The 27,159-nt window shown below is 38.3% G+C and overlaps 1 protein-coding gene across 1 annotated transcript in view; it reads left to right on the forward strand.

Annotated features, from left to right (window-relative positions):
• LOC145468609 (receptor-type tyrosine-protein phosphatase S-like) overlaps positions 1-27,159 on the forward strand; it is a 49,003-nt gene that overhangs the window by 11,376 nt on the left and 10,468 nt on the right. Inside the window, exons 5-21 of the mRNA XM_081452337.1 lie at positions 2,031-2,204; positions 6,671-6,916; positions 7,991-8,176; positions 8,314-8,621; positions 10,993-11,140; positions 11,817-12,122; positions 13,619-13,906; positions 16,656-17,047; positions 17,669-17,727; positions 20,824-21,091; positions 22,116-22,167; positions 22,377-22,512; positions 23,772-23,917; positions 24,164-24,324; positions 25,163-25,244; positions 26,499-26,575; positions 26,951-26,990. Of these exons, the coding sequence (XP_081308463.1) occupies positions 2,031-2,204; positions 6,671-6,916; positions 7,991-8,176; positions 8,314-8,621; positions 10,993-11,140; positions 11,817-12,122; positions 13,619-13,906; positions 16,656-17,047; positions 17,669-17,727; positions 20,824-21,091; positions 22,116-22,167; positions 22,377-22,512; positions 23,772-23,917; positions 24,164-24,324; positions 25,163-25,244; positions 26,499-26,575; positions 26,951-26,990 (3,069 nt within the window). The remainder of the gene's footprint in view (positions 1-2,030; positions 2,205-6,670; positions 6,917-7,990; positions 8,177-8,313; positions 8,622-10,992; positions 11,141-11,816; positions 12,123-13,618; positions 13,907-16,655; positions 17,048-17,668; positions 17,728-20,823; positions 21,092-22,115; positions 22,168-22,376; positions 22,513-23,771; positions 23,918-24,163; positions 24,325-25,162; positions 25,245-26,498; positions 26,576-26,950; positions 26,991-27,159) is intronic.

Raw genomic sequence — 27,159 nt, forward strand, 5'->3', positions numbered from 1 at the left:
ATGTTCAATACGGCGTTACGCGTGTAATGTGAAACCGGGGAAAAGTAACATTACGACATATCAGGTGACCTCCTGACCTCAGAGGTCATTCAAGTTGTTTATTCAGTGTATGGGGACTGATTTATTTACTCACAAGTCGACATGAGGCATATGGATATGAGAAACTAATTTGCTACGGTTTGCAGCATATATTCTATCATATTTTTAAAGGACTCTCGACTGAGTAAGATGATGAAAACGGCCAGGACTGTGTGTGCCACTTAGTGTCTCATCTCAAATATAAACATTGGCTGCGGCCGCACTAGAGAGTTAACCGGGTTATTTCTAATTAATTAATCACGGTTAACCGGGTTACCAAAAAATCGTAATGCAGCTGCTAATTTCGGCTGTTCATGGAACTTAAACCGGGTTTACGGTTACCATGGAAATTAATTGATGAACAATAGATTTTTTAACTGGGTTAGGTTAATTTTTGACCACCTTTTTCCGTGCTTTAACCCAGGTTAGTGGTCTCTTATCAGCAGTCTGATCAGCGCTGTGCATTGGCTTTTTCGAAATCTGCCAATTTGTTGGTTTATCTCATGACATCAATTGAGTTAACCCACTTCATAACCCATTTCAGTGCGGCCACTCATAAAAAAACCCCGTTATTTTGTTATAACCAACCTTTAACCGAGTTAAGTTGTTTAGAATTTTTAACCAGGTTTCTAAAACATAAACCCAGTTAACTCTCTTAGTGTGGCCACAGCGGTTGTCGACCTTGTCGAATTTTATGCTCGCTGTTTTACTGGAAATATTTTACAGAACAGCTCACAAGGACATTGGGAAGTTAAAATCGTTTCTATAGCAGCAGAAGGAATGTAAGTACCCGTTATTCGTTGTTTCCTGTTTTAAACCGCTGACTTCCAAAGAATAACCTTGTGATTTGCATAAAATTGAACCTGCCTACATGCCGTAACATTTTATTTTACTGACGGAGAACATTTTAATTCCCAGAGCTACAACTTTTTGGGCAAAAAAAACAATAACCAAGGTTTCTAAAATGTAGATATTTTGACCAAATGATATATACCAGAGGCCATTTATACTAGTCAAAGTTGGCCTTATTTGTTCCTTGCCAAGAGACACAAATGGCGGCTGTACAAATACCCTTCATTAAAAAGCTACAAACAAAACTTCAAGAAACTTATTACACGATTTTAAAGTATAAGAATGAAATAATATTTTTGCCAAGTTTTGTCTTCATATGATTGTTTTTACGCCCCTGCTGTTTTCATAAAGAAGCGTGAAATTCTGAACATTTTAAGCCGCGAAAACCGCCATTGTATGCAAATTTCGAACTTTCTTAAATTTTGGCTGTAAAGTAAATCGTTGGAACTTTAAACTATTTTACCTTGCATACGTTCACTCAAAGGTATGTGTTGGCGAAATAAAAGAAAAATCGATTTTTCGTGACTGTTTTCCGATTCTTGACACTCTCAGAAAATCACTCTTAATAAACTGAGCAGAGGTAGGTTTTAATTTGAAGGATATTATTTGTTATCGGTTCCCTTTCAAACACTGTTTGCTTTAATTCAATCATAATTATTTTCTGACACTGTTGCCTAACCATTAAGATGGCTTTGAAAACTCTGGAACTCCTTCATCAACTTAGGGGTGGACCATTGTGTTTTTGAGGAGGGTGTGGTTGATATAGTACAGGCACGAGTTTTTCTCTTTGCCCTTTGATGCACTAGGAGATTTTTTTCTCTGGACATGTGTACAGTATGCATGAGATGTTTTCCTCTGTGTAACATGCTTTTTATTGGCTCTGTAAATGACTGTGAGTGTTTTATCACCAATGGTTGTGTGCATGAATGTTTTTTTTTTTTTTTTGTGGTACAAGTATACGCTTACAGTAATTTCTTTTTACAAAATTATCTACCCCTCTTAAAATTCAAGTGGTCCACCCCATAATGAAAGCCCCAGGAGAGTTCTGCTGGGAATTTAAAATAGTAAGGTTCAATGGAAGTTCTGTGTTTATGGCCCAGGTAACTCTTCAGATGTGGCAAGCAACCTTCAGTGCAGAGGACATTATAGTTTTATTCAGTTCAGGGCATCAGCCATATGTTTCACTAATCCACTGACGACTGGTAGATATGTTGGTATTATGACGACAAAGAGTCAAGTTCTCCAGCTATGTGAGGTGGAAATTTATTCACGAGGTAACTCAACATAATACTTTATTTTTATAAATTTACATATAACTCAGCATAGTCAGGCTTAATGATCCTCTTTCGAGGCCTGGTCTGAACTTCCACTAACGATACTACATTTAGGAAATAACACACTAGCTGTGGGTAAAATTTGGGTGGCAGGGAAGGACGACTGGGGAGTAGGGGCCCAGGAAGGGGGCCCTCCTGGGGGAGTACAGATCGGGTGGTACCAGGGGTAGCCACCTTGGAATAAAAGTTCCGGACCTGCCTCCAGGGGTGAGGCCCATATCCCACAGTCCCAGAGGACTGAGGGAACCAGGAGGGGGAGCCCCTCCTGGGGGGAGTACAGATCAGGTGGTACCAGGGGTAGCCACCTTGGAATAGGTAATAGGCCCTTTGCAGCTTAGCCGTCACGTGACCTACTTTTCATAAAATTATGGGCTATAACCTAATGAATGCCAGAAATGGAAAAAGCATGTCGAAAATATCAAAATGGCCAAGTTTGAGGCCCCCATCATCAGAGAATGAGATTTTATGATGGTCTGAATTTTTGAAAGAATAAGAAGATTTGTATGGAAAAATGTTGCTGGAGAGCAAGACCTTGCTCTCCAGCAACATTTTCCATACGAATCCTCTAAATTTTCCGAAAATTCAAACTATGGTATAAACTTACTCGTTTTTTCCTGGGGCCTCAAACTTGGCCATTTTGGTATTTTCGATGCACTCTTTCCATTTCTGGCATTCTTTTAGTTATAGCCCATAATACAAAAAATTTTTAGGAAAAATTTGGTCACGTGACCCCAGCTGCAAAGGGCCTATTTCTCTGGACCTGTCTCCAGTGGGCTAGAGCCTTACTGTGGGGTAAAGTGCAGCTAATGGGTGCACTTCCCTGCCACTGTCCTTTAACAACAAACAACAGAAAGTCACCAGAATACAGTCTCTGTTCACTGCACCCTGAATGATAAGGTCTAAGGCTTGCTAAGAGACAGATAACCGTAGCCTATAGCCATTAATGGTATAATTATTATTATTATTTTATAATAAGCAAATGATATCATAAGTATATACGGATAAATGTTTTTCTAAAAGTAGCAGAATAGTACTGTTTAGTATCTATACACAACATTCTGAATTGTAGTGTCAAAGCTTGCCCCATTTTTTTTTTGTTTTTTTTTTTTTTGGGAAAGACAGATTATTAGCCTTATTCATGGTGAACATTTCTATAGATCTAAATGATTTTGTTTATTCGCTTGAAGATGGTCCTAAAGCGTAGTATCAGGGGTTCAGATGTGTAGAGCAAGGGTCCCAGTCATGGGAGGGTGGGAGGGTAAAAGAAAAATCAGTGGCGAAGGATCGGCACAAACAAGAAGACTGAATACAATGAGGAGCGTGTGCTTCACTAGAGGTCAGGGGCATGAGGTGGACACATGAGAGACTTGGCTGGAACCATTGATACACTGTCTTTTACAGATGTAGATAACAGTGGCTTTACTTAGGAAATGAAAGGTTTGTTGTGATATCAAAAGGGGGTGATTGTTTTCAACTGGGAATCCCTGATGGACTTTGAGATCAGGAATTGGTGGCATGTTACCTATGTTACTGGGATTTACTCATGAGCGTGACACGAGGTTCATAGTGTTACATGTCTCTGAAATAAAGTGTTACAATGCAGAATGTGTGTGCCTGTCTTTGAGATATTGTCTCTCAGGTCTCATTAACATCAGTTTATGGATGCCATAAACTTAAACTGAATGATGCACACACAGTCAAGAAATGCGTACTGCCTATTGGCACCCAGGGAAACTATGATTGCTCTTTGACATCCAGGAAATCTTTGGATTCCTGGTATTGAGATAAATGTGGAGTACAAACCGACACTGTACAGAGCTTGAGACATTTGATCCATTTATCAAACGTAAGAGACAGTGTTTCATTGGTAAATCCAAACAACCAGAAGAGAGTTGAAAATACGATGTGCAGCAGAGCATTTTTGACAAAATTTTAGGTGTTTGGATAGCTTATAAAAACACTGTCTCAAGTGTTTGATACATCTCAATTGAAACAAAAAATAAGGAGAAAATGGAGAAGTAAAATCATCAAAATCTACACTAATTAAGACCAGATATCAAATCCCCCTTCACGCTTGTGATTTTCTTTGTTTTAACTTGGTGAATTATTAGTGATTTTGATAAGTTCATACATGTATACACCTTATAGTGCTACAATTATCATTTTTAAGAGCTAACTTTAAACAGGCTAAACAGACCGGTATTCTAACTGAAGCTTTGTGAGGCTAAGCAGAGCCTCATCTAAGCTGATCTGAATGCAAGTCTGTAGGTCTCAGTCTGTATTTTGTCACACCCATTTCATTGATATTCTTTTGTGATGTAATCATTCATTGCCTTCAATTACAAATACAGCTACATGTAATTGAAAAAAAAGTTTAATATTATTTGAAATTATTCATTTACCACATTGACATTTGCTGTTGGTGAACTTTTCTTGGTCAACTTTTCTTTATTGATGTGATGTTATTGCTTGTCAGTTAAACCAGTGGTAGCTCTGTCCACCAGACAATCATTAAATTGTGTGATACTGTACCTTGTGTTCCTGCTGTGACAAGCTTTGACAAGAGTTTTAGTGATAAACTGTATTCCTATAGGAGTTTACGTGGCCAAGATCTTAATTGTATTTATCAATGCCTGGAAAAAGATACTTGTTAAGTGGTAAAGAAGACAAATAAACAGCTAGGGTAAAGATCAGGTCAAAATTAGCAGTCATGTGTTAAAGTTGTACTCTGTGGATCATGTTTTGCTGAAAGGTGTGATGGGCAATTAGTCTACTAGTCAAAAAGAATGTGAATGTACAGTACCGCTCAAAAGTAAGTTACCAGTAAGTTACAAGATTCTCGTCTCGCGAGAGCTTTAAAAAACTGTAAGTACGGCTGCCTGAACTTCTCGCGAGATTGTAATAGCCTATTGTAGAGCAAACAATGCAGCAACAACGCAGCAAAACTTTGCGCAATCTGATGAAGCTTCACTTGCGAGCGCTGACGCCGGATTTCCCATGTTTATCATGTTCATAAAAGATGTAACTCCAGAAATTTTCAACCCACGTGGTTTGAGAATGGTATCTGTGAATATATATGCTGCGAATTTTTTAAGTTTTCAATGGAAAACATATCGTTCATGACTTCCACGGTGTCCAGACCTGTACGCTGAAACTGCTTCTTTTGCTGATCGATCCCAGCGGCTTCTTTCGCCTGGCGTTGACAAAACCAGGATGGGACCGGATCGGATCACGGACCGGATCACGGATCGGATCACGGATCGGATCACGGACTGGATCACAGAAAAGAAAACAAGAAGATCTGTTAGATCTTATAACCGCACTTTTAAAATTTAAATGTTTGCTTAGCACTACAGTCGCAAGGCAGTGCACATTCCAAAGCAGTCCTTGATGATTCTTTTCTTACTGTAGACATCAAATCACTTGATCAACACAAAATATATTATTGCACCATCAGTCGTAGCCGTTGAGAAATGTCCAATGCCGTAATAGTCTTAATCTGGAACTTTCTTCGGGATATGTATGGGCATGAAGATACGAACACTATTAACAACAGCTTTATTTCTTAAAAGTCACGATTAAATTCAGTTGTTTTTTCCCTTGAATAAAGGGCTAGCAAAGAAGTCACACAAATCACATAATTCAAGAATTGCATTATCCACAGCTATCTTTAGTACGGTGGTTGTTTCCCTACCAATGATGTAATCCTTGCATGTTCTGACAAGTTCTTTGCTTGGATTGCAAATATTTAATTTTCCTTCCGATCTATGAACTCGCTGTGATGAAACAGCCAAAGAATTTACTTCATTTGCCTAAAACCACAAGAAATACTCGCAAAATTGCAAATAAATTAATGACCGTCGCTTCTGGCGAAATAAACTTGCAAAGTAAACACGATCTTATTTGTCACCTATCGAAAGTGAAAGCCGCAACTTCAACGCATTCCATGGCTGACATAATACCTTTTTTAGTGAGACTCTCGCCTCGCGAGACGAGACTCTTGTCTCACGAGAAACGAGAGGAGAGGTGGTAACTTACTTTTGAGCGATAGTACCAATTTCATCATTTCATTTCTGTAACAATTCTTTACCTTGAATTTGGCGAGTACAATTTTTTTTTTCACCATTAGGTTGTGTGAGATTATTTTGAGTCAAGCATTGGAACCATTGAAAGGGCTTGTTTAATAATTATGTTTTTATCCTATGGTTCATTGAGCAAATTTTGTCCTCTCAACTTTTCCATTCTAGAGGAGTTTCTTTGATACGTGTAAGTTCTCAACCACTCTTTCCTAATCCCTTGAAAATAAAATGATTCATGTGCATTGTGAATGTCTCTCTAAGAAAGTTTAAGGACTACATATTTTTATTTAATCCAATGTCATGATGATCATCAATGCTCCTTTCAAGAAAATCTGGCCTTTGGAAAGAATACGGATCAGCACAAAGGTGAACCTCATGGTGGTTTTAGCAGGCTAGCAGTGGATGGTAATAGTGAAACAGTCTATCATGACGGATCTTGTACACATACAGAATGGACAAGAAAACCCTGGTGGAGAGTTGACCTAGGGCAGATAGAGCCTGTTTCTGAAGTGTACATAGTCAACCAAGTAGAACACTGGGGGTCCAGGCAGCACAACTTTGAAATCAGAGTGGGTAGGTAGCTTTTCTATCAATTTTATCAGTGTTTTGTAAAGGTTCAATTACATGCTAATACACCATTCAGCTTGTTTTTCCATTGACATGCATGATGACTGTTTTTAGTGAGCCTGGGAAAGTTACCCTTCAATTATATAAGTTCTGTCAATGTACATTATTTTGCAATACAGAGGAGACTAAGCACAGTCAAGCCCAGCCTTGCTCAACACCATTTTGTGTAAACAAAAGTCCTGTGCAGTGTAGTTTAATACAGTGCAGTGTAACACAGAGCAGTGTACAGGTGTAGGTCAACTCATTGCGGCTCAGCACAATTCATACAGCTGTCGCACATTGTTATATATATAGCTGGAATTTAGTTGAATATAATATGCCCTAGCTCTTATTGGGTGATTTATGGTTACATTGCAATGGCTAAACCTAAATGTTGCCCTGGTGGGCAACCATATTGCCTGCTCTTCCACTAACCAGAGGTTACATTGACTTACTATTGCCTTATTACTTTACAGTCTAAACTCCAGCTTATTATCACAAACACTTAGTTAGTTACTGGTCACTTTGGCCTTGGGAAACAGTTTTGTTTTCCCTCGAATCTTCCTCTCGGGAAACATTGAGATACTTAGGAAAACAAAACTAAGTGTTTCCCTTGGGACAAGTTATTAAGTATATAATATAGTTCAGCAGTTTATTTTTTATGCTGCTTAGAAGATACCTGAATATCAGTTTCCCAATTGTAAGCCAACTCAAAACACTGTACATTGTTAAGTTGTATAACTACATGTAGCTTTGCTATGCTACACTGCAACCTTACTGTGTAAGAACTTTTTAAATTGCAGCAATGTTTTGTGTCATTAATATTAGAATGATCGTTTTGTAAAATTTTGAATAAATTTGCCTCAGACTTCAGCTGGTAACACTGACATAACTTCTGATAAAATCATGAGTAATGTTGGAAAACTAAGAATTGTCCTTTGACCACATGCAGAAATTACAATCAATGAAAGGCAACACAGCAAATGTAGAGCACCGTTATCATGTCATTCTCTTTTACTGTCTTCTCTACCGTTCTTTTAGGGTCGAAGACCAGTAGTGGGGGCGTGACTAACCCTAAGTGTGGCCGCAGTGGTTACAGTGTTCCACTAGGGAAGGGTAAATCCTTCTTCTGTCGCCCTCCTTTGTATGGAAGATATGTGACAATCAGAAGTTTATTGAATGACGCATTAACACTGTGTGAAGTTGAAGTGTATTCTGAAAGAAGAGGTACGATAAATAGTTATTCCAAAATCTGGAATCTGGATCAAGAGATTGAGCTTAAAACCCTCAATGTTATCTTTATCTTGATTTTGGTGTGACTTACATGTAGTCTTTGATAGATTGTTCCATTAAATTAATTTCAGCTTGTCAAATCCAGGCTCTTGGAGTCTCCAGCAAAGATGCATTTCCAGACAACAGCTTTTCAGCCTCTTCAAGTAGCAGCAGTAATGTAGCCTCCAAAGGTCGATTGAATGGAGTCGAGGCATGGTCACCCAGTAGTAACAACAATTCTACTGACTATCTCCAAATCAACCTCCAATATGAGTTCTTTATCTGTGCGGTAGCAACTCAAGGAAAATCAACTGAAGATCACTGGACAACTAAGTACAAGTTACTTTTATCACTTAACAATATTGACTGGGTCACCTTCAAAGAAAACGGCACTGATAAGGTTGGTTGGATCACATACAGAGACATTGAAGTACATGTATTGTCTTTCTTTTGACTAGTACTTTGACAATAATTATGCCTCAGTACATTTATGCCTTAGTTTAGTGCATGTTAAGGTCTGCAGTGAACATACACTGTATGTACAGTACATGCTTATTGTAGTGTATTAGGGTCTGTAACATGTGGTGCAGATCACTGCCAGCACTGGTCAACCTTGAGCAGGATTGCAGTGGTAATGTTAGCAATTACTATGACTTGGAACTATATCATAAAAGTTACTATAAATATGTGACAGTGACTGTGACTGTGACTAAGCAGACTCTGACTGTTACTTTGCAAATTACTTTGACAGTGACTAAATGTACCTTTACCTATGATTGTGACTCACTGTGACTTTTACCATGACCGTGACTGTAGCAGCCAGACTGAGACTGAGACATTGCATGGACATTGATGGCTATTGATGTTACCAGGGCATATCATCTTTCTTATGGCTATATAATTACTGTGACATACGTATAATAATGCCTTGGGAGACTTAAATTTCTTGTAAGTGCAGTGTAATGCAAGGTCTATGTACATCCTTAGTGTAGTGTGTTGGGGTCTGTTATGTGAGGTGTAGACCACTGCCAGCACAAGTCAACACTGACAAGGATGGCAGTGGTAATGATGACAACTACTGACTTACAACTCCTCTGCTGTTACTTTAAATAATGCTATGACTGACAAGAAGCAATTATGATTGACAGTGAATCAGTGGCTGTCACTTGGCTGTGGCTGTGACAGTGACTATGAGTGTTACTGACAGCAGTGACCATGAGTATGCATAACTGTGACATTAACTGTACATAACTGTGAGTGTGACTATGACTATGCATGACTTGACTGTGGCTTTGTATTTACTTTGATGGTGACTGAATGTACCTGCAATTGTGACTGTGATTGCAACTGAATGATTGTGACCGTGATCACACATGACTTTGACTGTTACTGCATGACTCTGTGACTGTGACTGAGACTGCTTATATGAGAAAGATTTCAATGACTTGTGACTGTGTTTGACTTGTGTGACTCTGACTGCAACTGACTGTTTCTACGCATGACTGTGTATGACTGACTGGCTTGACATGACTGACTGTGGATGACAATCTTCAACTGTCACTGTGACTGACTGACTGACTGACTGACTGAAGTTAAAAGTGACTGTGACTATACATAACTGATGTACTGACTGATTGGCTAAATGACTGACTCACTTTTTGACTGATTGATTGACTGACGGACTGACTGGCTAGCTAACTGACTGACTGACTGACTGACTGACTGACTGACTGACTGGTTAGCTGACTGACTGACTGAATGTGACTGTGACTGTGCATGACTGACTGACTGACTGGCTACAGTTGTAAACCCTTGTGATTACAATTACAACTGTGACAGTGACAGTAGTGACTGTGATTGACAGTGACTGTGCACACACATTACAGTACATGCTAATACAAAGTGGATTCAGAGGCAGTGGAGTGGATTTGGTGGGTTAGCCACCATTACTAAATTTGCCCAAATTTAAAGTAAGCCCATGCATTTTCATTGGCATATATAATAAAAAACACTACTGTCGTGCTGCAGTGTTTTAAACCATTGCCATTCGGGCAAGTGAGTCTCAAAATGCACTCACCTGGTGTAATTTCACTTGCCCAGAAGGGTGCCTCTCCTCCCCCATAAAATCCCTGCTATGATTCACAAGCTACTCAGTTTTTTTTTTTTTTTGATATCTTGTAATCAGGGAGGCCCAGCTTGCAATTTTGTGTACGCTCTTTCTTGTTCTGTTCCATTTACTAGATGCCTCCATAGGATATCTGGTTCATTTTACTGTTTTATCCACCTTTTAATCAGAGACTTTTGACACTCCTTGGAAATATTTCCACATTCCCGTAGTTTTAAGTAAAAAACAGCTAAAGCAACAGCTGCGCTACCTAATTTGCATATATCCCCATAGAATCGAGACACTGGTCGGAGTAAGTTTTCATTTAAAAATTTTCTAGCCAAAATGGAAAATAAAAAGGATTGTTATCAATATTTAAGCTTAAATAATTTCCCTTAAAAATGAAAATTGTACTTGCCAAATGGGCAAGTGATAGATGATTTGTACTCAGCTGAAACTTTTCACACTCGCATTGGAGAACAGAGGAGTGCTAATTTCCAACACCAATGCTGGGTGCCAGTACTTTGTTATATGTTACAAATGTTAAGCTTAAATAACTATTTAACAGTAGCTGCATAAGCTCTGTGCAGCATTTTCAACACTTACTGCTACATGTTCATGTACAATAATTGTTTGCAAACAATTAATACAAAGGCTTCTTTTGCAGGTCTTTGATGGTAATTCAGGAAGGAATGATATAGTAAAACACAATCTAAAAGAAATTGCAAGAGCAAGGTTTGTCCGGTTTCAGCCGACAAATTACTCAACTCACAAAGCTCTGAGAGTAGAAGTATTTGGAATACTTAAACCTGCAGGTATCTTGCTTCCTACACTTGTTACCTTCCATATATTAAGTGCTACATGTATCATGGTAAATTTATTTTCTATTAGCCTTACTGGCTTACAATATACTCATTACATGTATGCATGTACATATATTAATCTATGTAAAATTAACTACAAATTATATGGATCACAGTTGGTCAAGGTTCAAAAACATAGAGTATTGCAAAATTTTAAAAGTAACCACACTTGTTACTCTTAAATTTAGTGACCTTTTTGTATCATTATTTTGGAGGTTGCCCACTTTTGTGGGACTATTAATTTTGGTAGTTAAAACAAGTACCATACATGTATAATTATGAAAATGAGCTACGTGTTATTCATCTTACAGTAGTCATGTTAAAGACAGTCTGCACATCGCCACTATAAACATAATAAGGGAAGTAAGTTATACAGAAGGAACACCAGAGTAAAATACTGCATTAGTGAATTATACTGCTCTTGTTATCTGTTATCCCCCTTTTTTATTTTAACCTTACACTTAAAGTAGCCACATACGTCTGAGGTCATTATTTTCAAGTTCGGTCTCCTGAAAAGACATTTTCTGTATTTCTGTATTTTGCCTTAATTTCTGCAACACCAGATCTAGAGTATTGTTTTGTATAGCCATTAACTGCATCATGAATTTGGTCATTTCTTAATTTTTAGCTCCAAGCCAAGCTCCAAGTAGCTTTGTTGTGTCTCCACTGTCTTCCACAACTGTTAGAGCATCTTGGCAACTGCCACCAGAAGACTCCAGACATGGAGCAATTACTGGATTTAAACTGTGCTACCAAAGGAAGAACTCTGCTGCAGATTATCCAACTGTTTTAACCATTCAAAGTGGTTCAACTTTGAGCAGAGATATTACTGGACTACGTAAATATTCAGAATATGAATTTCAAGTGTTAGCTTTCTCTTCTGTTGGAAATGGACCGAAAAGTTCTGTTCAGGAAGTGAGAACAAATGAAGATGGTAAGATGTGAAAGATACAATGTAGCTATCATGTTGAATTTCTTGAGTAACAAAGTATGAAGGGTATAATGTACAATGTACAATGTAGGTGTCATCTGGAAGCAATGTGGGCGCTGACTTACCAATATGAAAACCAAACAATTTGCAAATTCATGGTGACAATGCCAACCTCACTATGGGTCAACCCCCTAGCAGGCGTTCTTTTGGAGAAAGAAAATAGCTAGAATTACATTTCTAGTCCAGATATGGGAAGAGAGTGGCAAAGAAAGGCAAAGATCTAAACTTGCAACCTCAAGGGCCTAACTGTCTTGAAAGCAAATGAACTGCACATATCCTGGAATGCTATCCTCAGCGACTGACCAACAGCCAAACTCCTTGTGAACTATTAAGATAAACTAGTAGTAATCATAGATTAGAGTAGTGTGTTCACACGTGTACTTTGCATATTTGGGCAACAAAGTTTGATCAAATGACAGATAACGATTTGCTTGTGAAGTTGAACTAGCGATGAATAAATTACATCCTGCAGCAGTGAGCAGCGATCCCTTAAAAGTGTTTTCAATAAAGTTTTAACTTTTACAGGACAAAACGCTTTCTAGGAAAGACATTTTGTTTAAATATTTGCAAACCTCAAACTTCAATTTCAGATCACCAACACTTGTGATAAATATTTCTTGAGAAAATAAATTTTTGACCAGCTGACCCTGCCAGACAGTGCATCACCAATACTTATCTCAGTTGTAAATTTTACCTTGTGTGTGTATTCGTTTCAATTCAAATTATTTTACATTTTGTTTCAATACATAAATAAAGGTTAAATTAGTTCTAAACACAAATCATGGCCTTTTGGCGAGCTACATGACAAGGAAAGTTTGGTTTCTGACAAGAAATCATGGTCACTTGCCGAGCTAGTCGGAGCTACGACACGGAAAATTCTATTTTCTAACCACAATCATATCCTAGCCATTTGTCGAGGTACACAACTTGAAAAATGTGTTTTCTGACCATAATTCATGGCCATTTGCCGTCGCTGAGCTACAAAATATTCACTCTTGATGACAAGGGTTGAGTTACGTACATGTACTGTCGCAAATCACAGCACCAAACTGCCAAACTGCAGCTTTGAGCACTTGCCTCGAATTTTTACACGTGACTGTGTACATGCACGCATGATGTAATTTGCCCCTGCTGTGGGGGTGGGGGGTAAATTGGTGAACAAATCTGTCCCAAAAAATCTCGATATAGACTGGATTAGGATTGCGTTACACTTCATGAACGCAATACTGTAATCCAATCAAGCTCACAGAAACAACTTAAACTCAATCTATAGTACATACATGCGCATATTATGTTCTTTCACTGCAAGTTATTGGCACCTGCAGCATGACGGCAAAAAGCTCACTGAAAAGTTACAAATACTGTGTTAACAGGCTTTTAAGTCCAGTATGGTTGTTTTCATTGGAATAATGCCTTTTCTGTCATGTTTGTCCCATCAGCACCCAGCGCTCCTGTTTCCCTTGGTTATACTCATATAACACCAAGTAGTTCACATGGTCCAAGGATACACCTTACCTGGAGTAAGCCAGCAGAACCAAATGGAGTTATCAGGAATTACACTTTGTCTTACAGTCACAGTGGGAATCCACCAAAAGAGATTTCTGGAATAAATGTGTTAAGTTACACAGTTGATGTATTAGGTGGAGTCCAGTATCAGTTCCATGTCAGAGCTGTTACTATCAAACCTGGAATAAATGCTCCACTGACTGTAGATATCCCAGCGTATAGTAAGTTCAGGTCTTTGTTTGGTATTTAGTTCTTCATGTTTTCAATTGCTTTAGCAACACGTAGTAAGTGTGTATGTGTATATTTTGAGCATCAGCAGCAGGGAAGCTAAATAACGTTCTCAATTATTGAGAACGTTATTTAGCTTCCCTGCTCACTCAGCCCTCCTAAACTTTTTTGGGGTAGCTTTAATGATTGATTGATTGATTGATTGATTGATTGATTGATTAATTGATTGATTGATTGCATGTCTCTCTAAGCTCCTTGGTCAGCCAAAAAATTACAGGTGTATATCTAATCGTCACCATTCATATTATTTAAGAGTACTGTGAGTGAGTAAGTGAGAACTTTGTTAACTGGACAATGTTGTTAGGAGATTCACCTCAGGTATGTGAATCAAGACAATTTCCCGGTGGTGATCATTTAAAATTTTAATGGGCTAACACACAAAGTCATACTAAAGTAAATCTAAAACTAAGATATGTAATAGAAGTAATCATAGATTATGAGTGCGTTCATGTAGAGGTGTTTAGGCAAGGTTGACATTCTAGGCCATAGGAACAAATATGCTACTGCCTGAATAATTACATTGTCACACCATGTGCCTGCATTTGACATTTGTTTTACATAATTTTCCCGTGTCATCAACAATACTTTCAACATACAACTCTGGGTGATTATTTAAATGGGCTATTCCTGACAAACGGATTTGAAAGTGTAAATCAGCAGTTACATAAAGCTGATGGGAAACTGATTTGAAAAAACAATCACCACTGCCACCAACATCATGTGGCATTAAACTGATATGTTTAAGTTTATCAGAAAGATGATCCCAGGGCAAGTTGCCTCTAACATTCTCATCGGGAAAAACAACTCCTTTTAAAGTAGACGTAATTGTCGAATTGACATGTAGCTGTCAATTAATTAATGCTGGCAGTGAGACGCACTCTTCTCGGTGTTTGTCAGAGTTGTACGAAGTGACATGTACATGACATATTTCAAATTCTCAAAGAAAAAAACATATTTACTGAAGAAATTTTCACGTTCATGCCACTTGCACAAATATACTTGTAATTGCAACAGAGAAATCTAATGAATGAATTAAGTGGAACACTATTTTTCAGAATAATTCGATTTTTTTGTCTGACTAATTTTGTCTTCAAAACTTTAAGAACCCTGCGAACAGGAATCTGGGAAGGTTCTCTATCCCTTGTTCTTCTCTGATTTTCTCTTGTAACAGACCGGATTCTCTTACATTGTTTAAAATCCCTTGCATGCAATTACAGATAAACAATTACTCTTCTCAATTATTTCTATTTCTTGGCCTTCTTCAGCATTACAGTTAGCACTACATCCACACAATGTTAATTCCTTGTCATATTCAAGGCAAAGAAAACTATTCACCGAGGCCTTAACGGGAAGTCGTGTATGACTTGCAGTAACAAATTTTCCGGACATATGACGAAAAATCGTTACTAAATTCCGAGCTACATAATTCGCATGGTTAGATTTGCGACCAGAAATCATGGCCAATTTTCGAACTAAACCACTCGGTGAGTTAAATATCTGACCACAAATGATGGCCAGTTTTGGAACAACACCACTCGGTGAGTTAAATTTCTGACCACAAATCATGGCCAGTTTTGGAACAACACCACTTGGTGAGTTAAATTTCTGACCACAAAATTAATGATGGCCGCTTTCCGAGCTACACAACTCGGCAAGTTAGATTTCTGACCACAAATTAAGGCCAGTTTTCGAGCCACACCACTCAGTGAGTTAAATTTCTGAAAACAAATCACGGCCGCTTTCCGAGCCACACAACTCAGCAAGTTAGATTTTTGACTACAAAGCTCAGACAGAGGAGCGAAATAACACAGCTGAAGTTTAGCTTCGTCAACGCAGTAGTTTGTTGCTGACGACGGGTGATTTCGTCTAACAGGGCCAAACTCTACTTTCGCACCAGAAGTCATACATACCTCCTTAAGGCGTCGATAAATGTTAACAGTGATATCTTTTAGTCTCATGATATCCAGTCAGAAAGACTTGAAAAGAAAATTGACTACTTACAGCTTCCAAATGACAGTGTAAATGTCCACAAAAACCCGCACTTGAACGAAACAAAAAACCGCACTCAAAAGAAATGTACAGCACATGGTTTGGCGATGATGTCATTCGTTTCGCCCCTGCTGCGGGGCGGCCAAATCGGTGTTGCAACTTCGGACGAAGGTCCACCGTCCCATGAAACTCGACTCAAGCCTGCATTAGGACTGCGTTCTACGAACACAATAAAATGAGTTACAGAAAATAGATACATTTATGCATGTGACTTCAAAATTTGATCATCAATCATTTGGTGATTTCCCATTACCTGAAGGATAGAGTATGCGTGGATATTGTAGGAGAAATTGTTCTTTGATTATTCTTGAGACCTAAAGGGTTTAATACCTTTTTCACATTTAAACCAAGCATAGTATTTACACTATAAACTGTGATTTCTATCAAAGAAGTTTGCAGACTACGTGTACCTGACATGTATTTTGCCATCCAACGAAGTTTGATATCGCTTGCATTTTTACTCTGATTGCTTTTTAGAAAACTTCATCCCTATCGGCATCATTAAGCTATTAAACAGAATGCCAAAGGGGAGGCTGTCCAAAGTATTGTTAGTCACCGTGATATTGTAAGCAGCGATCCATTTGTGCTTTGATAAAGATATTATTGTTATTATTTTTCTGTTTCCCTTGCTAGAACCCAGTGTTGGTCCAGACAATGTTTCACTTGCTGAAGTGAATGGCAACACCTATAACATTTCATGGGCACCTCTAATCAGAGAAAGGAGTTATGGCAAGGAATTATGGTATGAAGTCAAGCAAGAGTTGCTGTCAAGAGGCAAACGGCGGAAAAGATCTCCTGTCAGCAGCAGAACTGTGAATACAACAGCAACATTTGCTCTTCTGTATGAATTCCAGATTTGTTCTCAGGCCTCTGTTAGAGCTTATACTGAAGCAGGTCCTGGACCCTATGGTAATCCTGTGGAGTTGCCAGAAGCATCATTTAGTGAGTATGATTTGAAAGGAAACAGTGTGCAAATGCCAACAAAAAACATGAAATGTTTGACCTCACACTCACTGGACCATGTGGTAAAGCCAGTTTGCTAAAACGTATTGGCATCACTCACAATCCCAAATAATCACTTTAAATGGAATTGTGTACACATCTGTATGTGTGGCCCATATCACGACTGTTTGATTAAGAAGGAATCCACCAGAAGTTTGAGTAGCAAGTTGGCAAAAAATTTGTACCAAGATTACTTACATCCTATTGCAAACTTCTGTACAACTGTTTAAAATATCTTCTCAAAAGAAATCATTTCTAACAACTGAACTCCATGTGTTGAAAACAAAGTTTGAAGTTCATATGAAACACTTGAAAGTGCTGACACTGATGATGAAATTTTACCTGTGTTTGCACAATTTCTCTGAACGTTCAAATTTATTTCCTCGAGTTCCCATGGGAAATTGTTTTTGGTGTTATTTCAGGGAACTATTTATCTTATGCTTTTAGAAAATGCAAAAAGGACTGCAACATACTTAAAACTAGTCAATGACAAAAAACGGCACTTTTATCGATTATACTTAAAGCTATTCTGGCACAAAGTGCTTGTCCATTTAAAACCTAAATTGCCCGCTTTCCTATCAGATTTTGTCCTACATGTAAGTATTTACATGTACCTGATAATATCATTTTCATATTGGAAACAGCTTACTAGGTTTCATTCACTTGATTCTACTGGCGAAGGCTCAGGTTTGAGCCTACGCCAGTACGTGTACAGTTTTTTATTCAACATAAAAATATTGATTTCCACAAAATGTAAAACTTTGAGGTACATTGAACCAATTATACACTGTAACACTGTAACACTTTCAAGTTATGTGTAGCTCTGTAGCTATGGGAAACTGGAGGGATTTTTCATGAATGATCATTTTCAACCCAGTCTCTACAATGTATGTAAAGTTTCATAGGCTATATCGAATTAGTATTAATCTACTAGCGTTCTATCATGAATGCTGTTCTGTTATATTACTATTTATTGCATTCTTTTGCCATACTAGAACCAGGAGAACCCCAGGGATTCAAAGCAACAAACCCTGGAACAACACAAGTGATTCTGAAATGGGAAGAACCAACACCTTTTTCAGGCAAAGTTCTCAGCTACATAGTAAGTTAATTAGAACAACCAAAGCGTTTTCAGGTATGACAAAAAGAATAATTTCAAATTTGAAATAATACTACTTTCTGAAATACATGTATTTGGATTCTTTTGATGCTGAAGTATTCGTCTCAATACTTCTTGATTTCAATATGTGTCTTGAGGGATGTCCCCATATGGATATCCCCTAAGGGCTTGTGGCTTTGATGCTCATAAGACGTGCTTCATTGCTGTAGTTCAAGTTGTGTGTCCTTGTTGTTGGTTTTTGTATTACTGTACTTTTGCTTGTTTCAGTTAAATTTAATTTTGAAAAGCATATTAAAGATGTTTGTTCTATTTAGGTGAAGTATTCAGGATCAAAGCCTTACAATCAAAGTTTCATTCATGAAGGCACTAAACAAGCGCCTAAATCCACAACATACACAGTGAAGGGTTTAGTGCCAGGTTCAATTTACAAGTTCGAGGTTTATGGAAATTCTGTTTGTAGAGATGGTGTCCACGCATCTTTGCCCAATGGTGTGAAAACGGAGACAGCAGGTGAGCATTAAAGCAGCAAAAAAGTAGGTTGTGTCCAATGGCTTGGGGCTGGTGGATTTGGTAGTCAGGCCTCTGGATTCTGTCTTTCACTTGCCGATTGGGCAAATGAAGTCTCCTGAGAATTTTTTTGAAATTAAAATTACAGATTAAGTACTGTAAGAGATGAAATTTTGGGAGTTAGTGAGAATGACTTTTGGTCTAGTGCATCACACCGTCGCTTGCATCTAAGCGTGAACACATGACGCCGAAACATGCTCTAATTGGGTGTCAAACGTGGCATGATTGGTCATCAAACATTTGAAGTTTATCAGACCGTGACGCGAAAATGCTCACTCAAAACTTTTCACTTTGAAAACTCAGAATGTCCACCATCAACAAATATTATTATACTAGAAGTGAAACCACTTTCGGAGGCGCGGTGGCCTCATGGTTAGTGCGCTTGTCCCCAGAGCGAGCGGTGCGGGTTCGAGCCCTGGTCGGGGACACTGTGTTGTGTACTTGGGCAAGACACTTAACTCTCACAGTGCCTCTCTCCACCCAGGAGTATAAATGGGTACCGGCGAATTGTTGGGGAAACCTAACAAACTGCGGGGGAGTGACCTGCGATGAACTAGCATCCCGTCCAGGGGGAGTAGAAATACTCCTAACCGCTTCATGCTACAGAAACCGGGATAAGTTCCGGCAGCTATGAGCCATCCGGCTCCAAGGCTTCACTTTTTAAAACTACTTTCGCGAAAGGCGTATGCATATTGACACAGGTCAGGGTCAATTTCTCTGAAGAAGTCTTCAGTGTCCAATCTTTCTGCCATTTCGTTCTGCCGTTACGCTCTGCAAACTTCGAATGCTTGATGACCAATCATGCCACGTTTGACACCCAATAAGAGCATGTTTCGGCGTCACGTGTTCACGCTTAGACGCAAGCGACAGTAGTTACAGCCGGCCTGAAGGGCAAGCCTAAAAATTTGTCATCTTTGCACCTGTTATTTAAAGATTGAAATAATTATATACTGGGCAACTCCAAAGTTAGTCATGTGACTTTTCCCACACTGTTCTGTGTTACACATGTGAATTAATTAATTTTCATTTGAATTGGTAATTAATATCCTGGGGATTATGCAAATAACAGTATACAAGAATTTACACCTAATCATTGTACTCGAGGCCGCAAAAGCGAAGTGGTTGGCGACCCACCCTTCCACGCAACGAGTAAGTCGGGCTTGATCTAGCTGTCCCCTTCTATTTTCGCCTGTTCTTGGGCTTGTCCTAGGCCAAAGCAATTCCCCATAACTTATTACCATGTCATTAATAGCAATACCCAGGGTAGAATATTACACTATTCAGGCTTAGTTGTAAAAATGTAAGTTCTTATAATTATGTGGGTGTTAACTGTAGTATACTTTTTTTTTCATTTCCTGTTAGCCCCGATGGCTCCAGTTGTAATTACTTTGATGGAGAAAGACGTCAGCCAGTCAAGTGTTGAGATTCTTCTGTGGCCTGTAGAACAAAGGAATGGTCCAATAAGGTGATCTCTCTTATTCCTTTTTACTGAGTGTTGCCTAAATACAGTTTTTCGAGGCAGCTTGTTAAAAATGTCCATACAGTACTTTCACATAGAAATCTCAAGAATGATCGAATACTACGTAATCGGTGCTGGCCTAATTTGCTCTGTTATGGCTAGAACAGGATGGCAATTGAGGGAAGTTCCAGCTTCATTTCCTGTCTCTTCATTTTATGTGTCATATAACCTCTCTACTTCATACCTGTATATGCATTAACACTCACTCATATATTACGGTCGATATCTACGTGCCTGCATTGTAATTTTTTTTTAGCTTTGTCCAAGAACATCCACAGCAAAAAGTCCTCCACCAAGAGCAAAGTACATTGACGCACCCACAATTAGTCACCCATGCTCTCCACATTGCGAACTTAATTGAATACATGTATACATGTATAGTAAGGGCTTGAAAAAAAAAAAACATAAATTCCAGCTTGCCCCTGAGACAAGTAGCTCTCAAATTTTGCTTGCCCTGGCCAAGTCTTAGTTCACTCTTTTAATGATGTATTTGGTGGACAACTTACCTGATCCTTTGCCCATTGGGCAAGTGAGAATGAAAGTTTACTTGCCCAGAAGCAATTCAGCTAAAATCTCAATTTCCTCAATTTCAGTGCTTATCAAGTTATAGTTCTGAAAGTCGTTGATGGAGCTGAAGAACTTCCAAATGACTATTCCTCGAAATTGGAAGACGTAAACGATGCCACCGAAGACAACTTAAACTTTTATGTTGCTGCTGAGATCCAAAATGTTCCAGTTCATGAAGAATCTTGGGAATTTACTGTTGGCGACGACGAAACGAATGCAGGTTATGAAAATAAGGGACTTGAGACAGGACAAGACTACGTCATCTACCAAAGAGCTCTCACATATGACGAGAATGTAAGAGAACTTGAATAAATTAATTTACGCTAATTAATTATTAAACGAGCATTGGTATTTTGAATTGAATGGGTGGTAGAAAATAAATTAATCCTATATTGGTATTCTAGATGGATTCGTGAGTTAAGGACCGGCCCGAAACGTCTGCTAATAATTTGACTTTAGGGCAGAATTTTATTTACAAATCCTTGCAATAAAAAGAAAAAATAATATAAAAAAAAACCGGCACAACAAATTCAACAAAGCGGTACCAGAGCCCACTTTGGAGGTGTGGTCAAGTTAATTCCAAAACCATTCATTGAGGATTTGTGACACTTTCTGGCCAAGAGCCAACTTCGAAAATCTAGATGTACCCTTAGAGGTAAATGTAAGTGGGCCACAATACAATGGCCTAAGCGGGTCAAAGACAGGATGTGGCTTTAGCATCTTTGTATAATTTATGTACGTGTACATATCATATTGAAGTTTGCGGACCCTGAAAGCAAGATACGTGAACCTATACCTGTTCATTATCACAAGAGTCGACCCACATCACTCAGCCAAATTAGAGACTAAATTTAACGTTAATTTTTCATGCCTTATATTCTTTGTAGCTTGACGAGCATTTTATGCGGCCTTTGATCTAAATGATAAGTGCTCGTCTTGATAATAGTCCTTTCGTTTAATCTAATGAGAGCCACAGAAAAACACCAAAACTGGTCTCAAGCTGCATTTAATTATCGCACGCAGTGAAGTCCCTGCAGCTGTTTTTCACTGAACACAACCGACAGTCTCAGCCAGGGAAAGTATAGGATTCTAACGGCGATACCATAACTCGAATAGGTAAGGCTTGAGGGAATATTTTCAACACAAGAAAGAAATACACGCATTTACTTGACAATGACATCTGACGATGTCAAAACGTCGTGTATTTCTTTCGCTAATATTTGTGTTGAAGATACCGTAACTGTAGTTGTATTATTTAATTTATGGTTGTTAAAGGCTGCTGAATGGTTGTTAACCTTGTTACGTTTCTTTTCTCTAGGTTGTTTTAAGTGGAAAAGTCAGCAAAGTTGCCAGAATATCTGTCAACAAAGGCAAGTTGTATAGTTCATCGTAATACTTTGGTTAGGGTAAAATCTCACGCTATTCTATCAGATTTTGAAGGGCGTCTAACTATTACTTCTAAGACCAATAATTTCCGATGGTAATGGCAAGCATATAAAAGTAAGTCCAAATGGCGCATCCTTTTTAAGCGACATTTTTTTTATTTCACAATTAATTAACATTGTTTTGTGCATTTTTATTTTTACTAAAGATGTTGGAGCAACAGACAAAACCAAGGGCTCTGATTCTGTCAGTGCTGCGGCGATTGCTGTTCCTGTGGTGCTGTTAATACTCCTTATACCAGCAGTTCTCATTGCAGTGTTTTTTTATCGAAGGTATGCTATACATTGGTGTGCCATATTGAGACCAGATTATATGAAAAAAGTGCTCTAAAATGCGTGATGCAGACCTACAAAAGTTTCAAATTATGGCCATAATCTGACCAGTCACGTGACCACAATAGAAAAAAAACCCTTGAACTTAAAAAGCATCTATTTCCGAAAATTTATATTAGTGTCGTTAGATTAAGAACGTCCATATGCTACTTATGGGTTTTATGAAACTGTCATTATCATAAAAGTTATGAGGTAACCAAAACGCGTATTGACAGACTTTCTACAATAGCTTTCCTTTTTTTACGTGTAAACAGTAATTCCACACGTACGATCATAAAGAAGGCTAAGGTATTTCTGATTCATAAGAAAATTGGAACTCTTCCTCTTTTCTTCCAAGTTTTAGGGATTAAAAATTTTAACGCGCGATTTCGGACTGGCTCTAGTTACGCACGCGAAATCATATTTTTTTTCAAAGCAAACTTTCTCTGGTATAAAATTCTCCATTTAGCACTTCAAAACGCTCCAATATAGCCCTCCTCTAAATATCGCCCTCAGGAATCCCTTAGCAACTGCTCTAAATCTGTAGTTAAGAAGGACCTCCCTTAAGAGTTGTCATCAGTTTAAGGTGGCTTACTACAGTTTTGATGGATTATAACAGCCCACCTTCTAACTCTTTCGAAAAATGTTCCAAGGTGTTTTTCCTTTCTCTATTTACTGTTTACTTAAGTCTTTTACCAGAAAGATTTTTCGCAAACTAAGAAAATGTGAAATCAAAACTAGCTCAAAATCTTACAGATTTTTATTTTACTTTGCATGAATGTTAAATCAGAGCCAATTTCTTATTCCTGAAAGTGGGGTCATATCATACGGGTAGATTTTGAGAAAAACGTGATTTAACCTACAAGTGCCCAGTCTCTCCTTGGGTACTCGGTCGTTCATTTTGGCTATTTGTTGACGTTTAATTGTTCAAGTTTCACATAGAATGGTAAAAGGCTTAAGTAAACAGTAAATAGAGAAAGGAAAAACATCTTGGAATATTTTTCGAAAGAGTTAGAAGTTGAGCTGTTAGAATCCATCAAAACTGTAGTAAGCCACCTTAAACTTTTTCATGTGTATTTTTGAAGACTACTCTCTGACCTTTATTTGCTTTTTTACGGGAAGTTGTTTTTGCCCAATAGCTTTAAAAATATATGTACATGGACAGTTAATGTATCTGAACCTTTTTAATATATTTTTTTAAACCGTTTTATGATTTTCAGAAGGAAGAGGTCAGAAAACAAAAGCAGCAACGGGAGGGCGACTCCTCTTCAACTTGAAGACTTGGGAAGTGGGTCAACGGATACTACTTCAAGCTCAGCCAATCTGGTTTATGAGAATTTAGTTGATATTCGACCGTCCGAAGAAGGTACGGTGTTATTAGTACTGTGTATAGATTATACCAAAATACTTGTCACGTAGATCCTTTCTTCAATATAACCTTTCTACCCCAAAACTCCATCGCTTCTGTTGTTGAATTTATTTAATGGTATTGAAACTCTGTCCTTGTTAGCCCTTGTTAGCCAAATAACTTACAGTACTAGAAACAGATGAAAGTGTGGCCCCCAATGGTAACAAAACAAAACAATCGAGTAAAACATTTATACTTGACTAGGTACTTCAAATGTCATGGAAGCATCTTCCCCTAAGGAAAATGAATTGATATACAGCGAGGCTGAAGATGGTAAACCCAAACCAATTCCTGTGGCTGAGTTTGCGAGATACTTCAAGAACAAGTCAAGTAATGGAGCAATCGTTCTGCGGGAGGAATTTAAGGTAAGCCTTTCTTTATCACCTCACTATTTTACTGCTGCCATTTCTTCCTTAGCGTGGCTGAGGGAAATTGATGCTGTTTTTAAAGATCACGTATTGCTTGTTGGTTTTAGTGGTCTCTACAATCCAGAGTAGAGTGGTTTTCACTTCAGTGTCGAAAGTAGTTTGCATTTGATTTGGTTTTGCATTACTACGCTAAGCGATCGGCTTAAAAAACTTACGCCACTTTGAACCAAAACCGATCTTTACCTACTCGCACACATTTTCCTGAGTTTCAAGCTGCAGAACCTGTACTTGCTTTGAGGTGTGATTGGTACACTGGAATACTTATGTCCTTTGTCATTGGCCAGAGTGATTACTTAAGTTTTGGTTTTACGACACTCGCTTGAAAAGACCTCTCTGTCAAGGATATCGTATTGAGCATTGAAATTATTGAAACGTTTTTCTATAACATATGGATTGCTGCTAAGCTAGTAGTGTCGTGATAGATGAGGCAAGGGTTAAATGAGGTGGGGGTCTACGCTAACATTCTATGGAGGGCAGTCGTGAGAGGCAGGGCTGCATCTGCCAGCAATGTAACATGAATGCTAAGTTGCTCTTTTTGTGGTATTTTCAGTGCTCCTCTTCTCTTGTTGAAACATATTCATATATTGTTCATTCTCTAGAGTTACAAGGGATTTCGTTATGGTATACTAGTAAACAGATGCTCCAGAATATCACTCAATAATAACTGCATGTTTATGACAGTATCCAATATTGTTTCTGACCAAACCATGGGCATGACAGTTCTGACTTTCTGAGCTAAACAAACCAAATAAGGTCTGGTACCTGTTATTTTCAGAATTTACCAGGAGGTATGCAGTTTCCCTGGGAAGTTGGCAAGAACAACAAAATAAAAAACCGTTACGGAAACATAACTACCTGTGAGTACATATTTACTAAATAGAAACTGGTTTTCCGTGTTCTCTAAGAAAATGATGCGCGCTCAAAGGTCTAGAAAACCCGCAAACGGACGGGAGTGCGTTCAGCAGTTTTCCTACACTTCAGATTAATTTTCCACAGTAATAGATACTCATTGCACTGAACAACACTTTATAAGAAAACGAAACTGAAAACAGTTGGTCATGTTCCTTTGCAACAAAGCAGAGCTATCACATGATAAAGAGTAGATGACACCGTCGATTTGTGCTTACAGCTGAAGGACATTATCAATGTCTTCAAATGGATCCTCTGGAGGAAGAGCTGACTCGACCTTTACTACCCCAACAACTCCTGCTTTCCAACCTTTTGCAACATAGCGCTTTCTCTCACTGCAAGTCAAGGGGCTGTGAAGACTTACTATTCTTGTCGATTAAAAAATTATATAACAAGGTATTAAATTTCGCGTAGTTAATTTTCGCGAAAGCTTTCTTTCGCAGGTCTTCGTATTGTCCTTTCTAAAAGGATTTTCACTTTGTTTCTATCGAGTTTTAGTATAAATCTACCAGCGTTCTTTTACGAATGCTGTTCTCTGATTGGCTACGCTACTCACTATCTATTCTGTGATAGATAGTGCGGAGTAGCGTAGCAGTGTTCGGTTTTTAACAAAATGACGGTCGCCTCTTTGCATTTTCGAAGTTTCTGTGAAGAGGATTTAGATAAAGTCTTGAACTACTAATAGATGTATACTAAAACAATTAGATTATTCGCTCTCGTGATAGTTGACTCGGGCTGCGTTCGAGTCAACTATCGCGCGATAGAAATCTCGAGCTTATAATCTAATTGTTTAATAGAAACACTCCTGAAAGTTTAGGAGAAACACTCGCCTGTGGGCTCGTGTTTCCACAGCGTTTATCGTTCTCCCAGACTTCTATTCGGGTTTCTATAACTCCACAGAAACAGGTTTATTTATTTTAGTAATAAGTAATATTGTATATAATCGAACGTACAAGCTCTATAAAAAGGGATGGATTCACAATTTTATTGTAGACTAACCATATTTGTACTGAATGTCTAGCCTTGTTGAGCAATACCAAAAATCCACTGAAGTTTTCCAAAAATCCAGTGTGGTTTGCCAAACATTGTACCCAGACTTCACTTTTCCAACACTCAGATGCGCCTTAGACCATTGTAACTCCCAAATGTAAATATTTTAAACAAAGCACTTCATAATTAATGGAAGGCGCTTTACTTAACAGATGACCATTCTCGTGTTGTGTTGGAGAAAGTAGAAGGTGACCCAAATTCTGACTACATCAACGCTAGTTATATCCCGGTGGGTAATAGACATTCTGCTACATAATCACATAGATACCATGGCGTTTTTGACGTTTTTTAATATGAAACGAGAAAATTTATAAAATAACGAGATAAGAAAACCATTTTGCTAGTATTTCTATCACATCTAAAATTACTGTGGACCCATACAGACCCATTATTGTTCCATTATTGTGTTGCATAACTGAGGGATAGATTTTTTTGTAACGAAAGACGTTACGACAGAATTATTTAGAAAAAGAAAAACATGAAGTAAAAAATGGTAACTAGAGGTGTTACGCCACGGAGCGCCCTGTTCTGTACAGTGATTTCGTAGCTTTTGACGTTAAGCACAAGGTTGTGTCAATCAATAATGTCTTGCTGTCTCTCCTAGACTTTTGATGAGGAAACTATGTGCTACATTGCTACTCAAGGTAAGTGAAAGACTGAAGAATACGGTCACACCTAGTGGCTGATCCAAATCTGCTCCTAAGGGGAGGGGAGTGAAGTGGAAATTTTCCTGGCTTAAGGTATCAGTATATCCCCAAATTGACCACGTTTTCAAAAAAAAAATAATGTTTTGGCTTTTTCAGATAGATCATG

This window comes from Orbicella franksi, chromosome 14 (assembly GCF_964199315.1).
Source record: "Orbicella franksi chromosome 14, jaOrbFran1.1, whole genome shotgun sequence".
NCBI lineage: Eukaryota > Metazoa > Cnidaria > Anthozoa > Scleractinia > Merulinidae > Orbicella > Orbicella franksi.